Source organism: Cryptomeria japonica, chromosome 10 (genome assembly GCF_030272615.1).
Source record: "Cryptomeria japonica chromosome 10, Sugi_1.0, whole genome shotgun sequence".
NCBI lineage: Eukaryota > Viridiplantae > Streptophyta > Pinopsida > Cupressales > Cupressaceae > Cryptomeria > Cryptomeria japonica.
Window position 1 is genome coordinate 368532840 of NC_081414.1, and position 9334 is coordinate 368542173.

General features: G+C 36.5%; 1 protein-coding gene across 1 annotated transcript; it reads right to left on the minus strand.

The window, feature by feature from the left end:
* Positions 1-2633: 2633 nt before the first annotated feature.
* LOC131858989 (uncharacterized) lies at positions 2634-9114 on the minus strand. The gene is made up of 4 exons (XM_059212497.1): positions 9108-9114; positions 6350-6549; positions 3047-3180; positions 2634-2748 (listed from the first exon to the last, which is right to left on the minus strand). Exons 1-4 carry the CDS (start codon positions 9112-9114, stop codon positions 2634-2636), a joined length of 456 nt encoding a protein of 151 aa, XP_059068480.1.
* Positions 9115-9334: the final 220 nt, after the last annotated feature.

Genomic DNA, 9334 nt, shown 5'->3' on the forward strand with positions numbered 1-9334 from the left:
TTTGCTCCGCCACCTCGCTTTGAGCTGGACCTACCTTTTAACCTTAGTTTTATACCCTCTTCTCCGCCACGTGTCACCTTAGGCTTCGGCTAGCAGATCCACCTGTTCACCAACTCACCCGCCACGTCAACACTGTCAGACCCACCTTAGGCTTTGGTTCCACTTAGTCGCTGATACGCAAAGAAAAAACATCGTGCAACTTTCGATCACGGTATCACGACAACTATCAATAATATTGAATTGATCGTCCAATTTTCCTTGGACTTGCTCAACTTTTACCTTGCCTGAGTGGTTCTCTTCTCACGGGCCCCACCACATGGTCCCCATGTTGCAACAAATATCCATCAGGCAACTTTATGTCATGGTATAGTGACCATCATTAGATCTAACAGGAACTTGCTCAATCTTTAAGGACCCGACACATACATAGGAAAAGACATAGGACTTAGGAAAAATGCAAAAAATTTCAAAAATAAAGGAACCCACCTAAGCCTAAAACATAAAGTGGCCCCCCTTTCAACGATGCGGTGACCCTTCCACTTAAGTGGAAAAAAAGTAATGGGCCAATAGAAGATTTGGAGAAAAAGCAACACAAAGGTTTATTTTTTCAAATGGTTTTGAAATGCCAAAAACCCTAAACCCTTAGAACCATAAACTCGCAGACAAAGATCAAATTTCTGAATTTTGATAGACTCCAATAGCTAAAAGGCAAGATTTCCATCACATTTAAAATAGTGATAAGAGAGGCTCTGACTGGGGATGGTTGGATGCAAGACCAACACAAGAACGTTGCAAAAACTCTGGAACACAGACCAACAAAACCCTAACAAAAGAAAACTACAAAAAAGCAGAACAAACAAAAGCAAACCTAAACTACTGTGCATGGAAAAAATTATGAGAAATATTGTTTCAGAAATTGTCCATGCACTGGCAGTTCCTATAACTCACCTTTCAATCTTTGAAGGAAATAGGAATCTTTTCCATTAACATAAAAAATGATCAGAGGGCCTATCTACAATGATTCAAATTTGTTATGCTTGCCTTTGTCTTGATCTCTTGCATTCCACTATAGCACCATTTCACCAATCTAGAATTTTCTTGTACTAGTCCTTTTATCAAAAAGGTACTTTGATTGTAATTGAAGTTTCATATTCCTTTTATGGGTTGTATTCCTTATTTCCTCTAGCTCTACTAACTGAATCATTCTTTTTGCCATGGGCTCAGACATTTCTAATTCTTCAATCTGTAAAAAATTGTAAACTGGAAGCAAATTATTCACAGGTAGTCTGGCTTTCACTCCATAAATCAGCTCAAAAGGGGATCTACCAATGGCCTTTTTTATAGTCACTCTATCACCCCATAAAGCTAACCTGAGCTTTTTATCCCAGGACCATTTATTTTCCTTTAGGATCTTCTTGATAATATTGAGGAGATTTTTATTATGTGATTCTGCCTGGCCATTTCTTTGTGGGTGGTATGGTGAAGAGTATAACATAATAATCCCATAATTAGCATAGAACTCTACAAAATCCTCAGACCTGAAGCACATGGCATTGTCCATGACCATTTTAGCTAGCACACCAAACCTTGTTATTATATTATTCAATAAAAAATTGATGACCACTTTACTAGTGGCCTGTTTGGTAGGTATGGCTTCAATCCACTTGGTGAAATAATCTGTAGCCACTAGGATCCATCTATGGCCCCTACTTGATTTTTCTATTATCTCTCTAATAAAATCAATGCCCCATTAAACAAAAGGGGCTTCAACTATAGCAAAATTCAAAGGCAAAGCACCAACATACTTTAGTTTAGAAGAGAACCTTTGACAAGGATCACATTTTTGAACATACTTATGAGCATCCTTGAACAAAGTTGGCCAATAATAGCCTGCTCTGATTATCTTACCAGTAGTAGTCTTAGCTGAATAGTGGCCTCCGCCCACCCCATTGTGCATCTCTTTCAAAACCTTCTCAGTTTGGAATTCGTCCAAACAAACCAGTAGCATCCCATCACTGCTCCTCCAATACAGGTCTCCCTAAATAAGAACATATTTTTGTGATTTTAACTTTAGTGTTCTCTTCTGGTGTGTGTCATACCTTCTAGACATGAGGCATTCTTCAAGAAGTATACCATATCTGAATACCATGGCTGCCTCTCAATGCTAGTAACCATAACCTCTTTAGTCTCAACATTATTTATGTCAATATCCTTAAATTTTGTCTCAGTCATTAACTTGGCCATGCCTAGACCTCTTACCAGCTTTGCAATTTTGATCTCAAGATCAAATTCTTGTATTCTACTTATCCATCCGCATCTTTTTCCAGTTACTTCAAGCTAGGACAAGATGTCTTTCACAGCTACATGTGGTACATAGGCTACAATTTGGGCATTTACTAGATAAGGCCTAAATACTTTAACAACCTTGTGTAAAGTATATGCCTATTTTTCCATAATTTCATATTTTAATACAGTAGCCTGCAATGATTTGTTGTAGAAGGTAATCAAGTATTCATAACCTTCACCATCTTTTTGTAATAGTACCGCTACTATAGTATGATATGAAGAAAAAGAAAATAGTGAAAAGGCTTACTATAGTTAGGGGACTTAAGCACTGGGGCTTCCTGAATAGCCTATTTGATCTTATCAAATCCTAGTATTGCCTCATCATCCCAAACAAACTTGGCATCCTTCTTCAAAAGCTTCACAATGGGCTTGGCAATTTCAGCAAAATTTGCAATAAATCTCCTAACAAAGTTCACTTTACCCAGAATAGTCTGAATTCCTTTAATATTTTTTGGTTGAGGCACCTTGTTGATAGCCTCAATTCTTTTAGGGTCAATCTTGACTCCCTCCTTGGATACAATGTGCCCTAGTAACTTTCCTTTAGTTACAACAAAGTGGCATTTTTTTGGATTTAAAGATACACCAAATTTTAAGGCGTTACTAAATATTTTTTTCTAAATGGCCACAGTGATCTTCTGCCTTCTTTGAGAAACATGCCAGATCATCCTGGAAAACAACCATTATGATATTAATAAATTACTTGAAAGCTACATCTATAGCCCTCTGAAAAGTTGCACCAGCATTCTTTAAACCAAATGGAATTCTTACATACACATAGGCTCCCCAAGGGGTAGTAAAAGCAGTCTTGAATTGCTCAGATTCTTTTACTAATGCCTAATTATAACCAGAGAATCCATCCATCATTAACAGTAAATCACAACCAGTTACCCTTTGTAACATGGCTTCCATGTTTGGGGATGAGTAATTATCTTTAAGGGAGGAAACATTCAAGTTCCTAAAATCCACACATAGCCTTATGTCCCCATTCTTTTTTTTGATAGGCACTAAATTTGATACCGATGAAGAATGCCTTATAGGCTTTATAATCCCCCCTTCTCTCAACTTAATCAACTCTTGCTGCATTTTGGGTTATAGGAGGGGCTTAATGGGTCTTTGCTTTTGTCTAAAAGGCTTAGCATCAGGATGCATAGGTATTTCATGTTGAAATAAGTCTTGTCTACATGCCTTCAAATCCTCATAGGACCAAGCAAAAACATGTTTGTACTTTCTTAGAAAATTAAGGAGATTAGTCTTAATATGGGGAGACATTTTTTTCCCAATATATACCAACTTAGGGGAAGATTTAGTCCCCAAGTTTACCTCTTCCAACTCCTCCAACTTTGTAGATGACAATTGATGTAAGTGACCAACACTATAACTAAACATACCCTCTAGTTCAACTAGTCCCCTAGGTATTTCATTTGTCTCTAACTACACTATGTCACTTCCAAAAATTGTTTCCTGTCCATCTACTATCTCCACCAATGCATTACAATCAATCTTTTGACCTTCATAGTCATCTACACATTGTACAAATCTAAGTATGTCTTCATCATCCTCAAAAACTTTCCAATTGTACACATTATCTAGGATGGTTGGTCTATCTTTTGTCTTAATTATTGAAACTCTAGTCAATGTTACATCATCATTTTTTAATGCAACATTGGCTAAAAAATCTGCCATAATATTCTTAGACCTTTCAATCCAATTAATGGAAAATGCATCAAAGTGTTCAATGACATCCCAAACAACATGCTTGTACTTTTTTAACTTGTCATTTTTAGATATATATCTTGACCTTATATGAGACACTACAAGTTTAGAGTCTCCATAAACCCTTAACAACTTGATCCCATGTCTTTTAGCAATTTCTAAGCCTAATAAAAGAGCCTCATACTCAGTTGTGTTATTTGTACATTAGAATGCCAACAGAAAAGAATACTTGAAGGTAATACCTAATGGGGAAATAAAGAGCACTCCTTCTCCAGACCCTTCTTTAGAGAAAGCTCCATCAAAGTACATCTGCCACATGCCTTCTTGTTGGGATTCTAGCTCATCAACAATAGGATTAGTATTCTTCAACTGAGGTTGAACGGATTCAATCCTGAAGGTATCAAGATCTACATCTATCATGCAATTAAGCATTTTTGGGTCTTTTTTTTAATAACCACTGGGGTACATGGTTCTCTGTACAATTTTATTGAGTTCCCATTCATTGGGATGGTTTCATATGATAAATCAAGTTGAAGATGTCCTCCAATGGCAGCATACCGTTGTCTAGACATAAGCATGCCATAATGGGGCTTAGTGTCTGTGACTATTACATCCATTTTATAAGTAGCTTTAGTGAATGCTGCTATTTTTACTTCTACATCTTTCATAGTACCCACAATAGGCACTTCTCTATTATCCATAGCATAACACCTCCCATATGAAGTGTGTACTGACAAACCTAGTTCTCTCATAACCCCATAAGACATTACATTAGCAGCTACACCAGAATCTATCATGCAATTTTTTATCAATCTATTATTTACTAACAGTGTGATATAAAAGGGATCAATCTGAGATGGTTCTTGATTAATAGTGGTGCCCACATAAAATTTTGGGATCTTTTGTTCTTGATCCTTCTCATCTTTTGCATTTCCCCTTTTAGAAGAAGCATCTAAATCTGATATACTTGAAATCAAAGAAAAAGCGGCCTCTCTATGTTCTTTCATTTTCAACAGCTCTATCAAAGGTACTTAAACTTTCATCCATGTTAAAACTTGGGTCATATCAAAAGCAATATTAACATTAGACTCAACATAAGCTTTAACCTTCTCTATCTTCTAGTGACTTGTTCTCGTGTCACCAGTAGTCTCTGCCTTATTACCAGTGGTATCAATAATTTCAGGTTTCCTTGAATTACTTGACTGATCACTTTTAGCTTGACTATCTTTGACATGAGTTTTGTTTTCAGTGGTCCTCTTAGAAGAAACTTCTTTAAAAAACATAGAACCAGGCTTACCCTAGTCTTCATCATCTTTACTGCTTATCAAATTATAGTTATTCTTAGCTTTGGCTATTGCAACCTTAGTGAGATTCTTGACTTCCTCCTCACTAGGCCTTCTAAGATGAATCTCTTGATCTTCTATTGTGACTACATTCAAAGTGGGATGCCAATCAATTATTAGTTGCCTTTGGCAATTTGCATTGCTTCTCGAGACATCATATTCACTTGCTTCATCTTCTGAAGACTCACAGTCACTGTCTATAGTATACTCAAACATATTAACTATAGGTTCACCCTCATTTCTCATGGATTCATTTAGAGCTTGAGCCACAACACACTGATAGGGGAATGTGGCCCATCACATGCCATACACCAAGGGGTATGTTCCATATTATGTACATTTCCTCTCTTTAAAGGATCAGGGGTGTCCTTATTTTGTGTGCCTTTTGATCTATCTTGCATAGGATTTCCATCTTTCCATGCAGTGTTATATGGCATATCATGCAATCTAGCAGGTCTGTCTTGCTAGTTGTAGTGAGGCTTCTCAGGTTTACTTACTTTAGCAGTAAGATCCTTAACAATAGTCATTAATTTCTCTATTTTATCCTCTTCTTTAGAGGATTTGTTTTGTTGTGGTTTTTGTTCCTACCACAATCTTCCATCAGTCCTTCTTCCCACTTTACCTGATGTTTTTCTATTACTCTCTACATTTATTACAATTTTGAAAGTATCTCTTAAACTATGTGGGTTCTTATCTCTGAGAATGTAAGCCATATTAGGATCAAAGGCATTGTAATAAGTGGTTAGACATACATTCTCATCTAACCTCATACATTGAAGGAGCCTATGCATTGCTTTTTGAAACCGTGCATTAAAATCTGTAACAGCCTCATTATCAGACTTCCTGATATTGTTAAATTTGTTGAACATGAAGCTCACATTTGTCTTATCTCCATATTTCTCTTTGAAGAAATTCTTGAATTCCTTCCAAGAACTAATGCTATCTACAGGTAACCCTCTGTACCATTCTCTAGCATCCTCAATCAAAGATTGCACAAACAGCTTCATGATGATATCCTCATGTGCAATTTCATAGTCATTAATCATGTCACCAAAAGATTTTAGATGCTCTTCTGCACTAATAGCATTATTCTTATCAAACTTCTGGAGTCTATCCCTTATTTCAATAGGGACACGGTTTGGATATCCTAGAATTCCATCAAAATACAAATGCCTATACAACTCAACATTTATCTATCTCCTTTGAAACTGATTTCCAGTAAAGTTATTTCTAGCACTCACCCTTGGGCCTGAACCACCGGCTCTAGGAGTTCGATGACTTTGATTATGGGATGGTCCATGATTAGTTTGGTTTGCTAGAATTGTACTTGAGGGAACAACAAAATTATTTCGGGTAGCATTTTCAGATTACTTAACGGGTGGGATAGCATTTTTTGCATCATTGTTTGAGTATTCAACATAGAGGCAGAAGTATGCTGAGATGTAAACTTACTCTGATATACAGGTGGGGAAGTTATAGGAGGAGCTGTTAAGAAATGTATCTTTTTTTGAACTCAGCATTAAGTGCTTCTATTTCTGCCTTTTCTAACTCCCTTTGTAGGTTTTCATTTTCTTTCCTTATCCTTTCTACCTCGATCTCATGAAAAGTCATTCCTAGGGGTCCTTTTGCACTTCCTGACAGTAAATCCATAGATCTATTTTCCACTACTTTATGCTTCCCTTTGTCAATAACAGGACTTTTAAGTCGAGGATCACTGTGAACCTCCCTACTAGGTTGTGCTCCAACTTTAGGTGCAAAATCAATTTGGGGATCTAGGATTTCTCTAATAACAGGACCATGCTCTTCACTCCTAGGTTCTTCTTGAGCATACAACTCAAGATCTGCAATCTATCTTAATAACCTTTCTCTTTAAATAAGTTTGGCTTTGGTTTCATTCTCCTTTTCCTTTTCCTTCTTTTTTCTTATGGCAATCAATTGATGTACTCTCTTATTTAGAACCTCAATCTCTTGGGACACTTCATCTTGGTCTAGGAAGGTTTCCTTTGAATCCGACACATTTAGCTGGTCTATATCAATCAGACTGATATTTCCTTCCGTAATTTTGGGAATGGAACTGACCAAATTAATTGTACTTTGCCTATCTCTCTCTAAAGTGCTAGTATTAGACACTCTTTGGTGAAAGGTTTAGATATCATCATTAGTACCAAATAGGCCAACATGAAAACCCATAATATCATGGTCAAAGTCATGAGAAGAGGCATTGGACCTTGCATATACGAGACACTCAGAAGACTTATCCGTTTGATTAATTTTCTATTTCCATGACTGATTTGACTGATCAGGAATAACAGTTCCCTTCTAGCCCTTCCTGACTGGTTCAAGTAACCCTTCATGCAACTTCTCTTGAGGGTTTTTCTTCATATAAGACCTAGTATTGCTTCCCCTATTCATCTTGCTAACCTTTTGAAGTGACTGTGATTTTTTTTTAAAAGAACACTAGTTTTTTTCCTTACTTCAGAGTCCCCACCCAATATCTTGGGAGTAAAATATATAGTTTAACATAGTGAATCACTTACAAGACACTTGAGAATAAAACTGTTGATCTTTAGAAAAGAACAAAATAATATCCTAAGATGTGACAAGATAGATCAAGGATTTTTTTATAGAAAAATAAGCTCAATAATTTCAGACTGAAACCAAGGGAACTTGATTTCAACATTTTTACGCAATAAAGACATAGATCTGTAGCATACGACTTATCTTATTTGATTCTCCCCAGCAGAGTCACCATTTTTGTTGTTCTCCATTTTGAAAACTTTTGTTCCTCTCTTTTAAAAGTGAAAGTTACTGCCTCTGTGCTGAAATGGAAGAGAACAACAAAAGTTTGAAATAAAGACAACAAGATGAGGTTCCAAATTAGGAAACCTCCTACACTTTAACCCTTTAAAAGAGCTTGGGCGGGTGGACCCTTTTATGACTATTTTCTTACAAAAATAGTTAAAGGTTTATAGAAAACCAGTGTAAATTCTTGTAAACTTTCCTTACTAATTGGTACAACTAAACATAAATGGAAAGTTGATTTGCTTTTGAAAAGGACCACAAAATGCAACAAAAACCAACAGGTAAACCAGTGCCTTATCCGGGCAATAGAGTCATGTACAACAGATTGCAACCTGACAAAAGAAACTTGTACGCAAGTCACAAGTTAGTGATCTATCAACTCTGTATATGCCTGACATATACATAGTCCTAATCTGCACTAGACTTCAATATCAAATCCACACCAAAATACAAATATCAATGACTTTGTTCAAAGTACGTTTATATTTCCTCCTTGAGAAAAAGACTTAACACAACTTCATTAAATGCCTAGCAAATCATTCAGATAAACAATCCTTGATTACTTAAATGGAATGAACATCAATATAATGGCATAGAGACAATACAAGTCTGAGTTCAAATTCTCTGGACTGTATATTTTATTTCTCCATCTAAAGATTACAAGTACAACATATTTGATTCAAAAATTGCTTAGAAAATAGTTTGTATTAATTTTGCCAGAGTTTTTCTATAAAAATGTTGTGATCACTTTCTAAGTAGTCGTGGTATCCATTTATTTGGGCTCCACCTGTCCACCACCTCTCTTTGAGCCAAACCCACCTTTTAATCTTGGTCTTATACCCTCTGCTCCGCCACGTGTCACCTTAGGCTTTGGCTAGCAGATCCACCTATTCACCAACTCACCTGCCATGTCAGCATCGTTAGACCTACCTTAGGCTTTGGCACCACTTAGTCACTGATCCACAAAGAAAAACATCGTACAACTTTCAATCGTGGTATCATGACAACCATCGATCATTTTGAATTGACCATCCAATTTTCCTTAGACTTGCTCAACTTTTACCTTGCCTAAGCGGTTCTCTTCTCATGAGCCCCACCACCTAGTTGCCATGTCACAATGAATATCCATC

Excerpts from the sequence above, each read along its gene's own strand:
- LOC131858989 (XM_059212497.1), bottom strand. Across the intron at positions 3,181-6,349 it reads AATGGTACAGAGGGTTACCT|GCATTAGTAAAAGAATCTGA; the intron begins GTAGATAGCATT and ends GGTTATAATTAG. Across the intron at positions 2,749-3,046 it reads GCTATAGATGTAGCTTTCAA|GAGATTTATTGCAAATTTTG; the intron begins GTAATTTATTAA and ends GAACTTTGTTAG.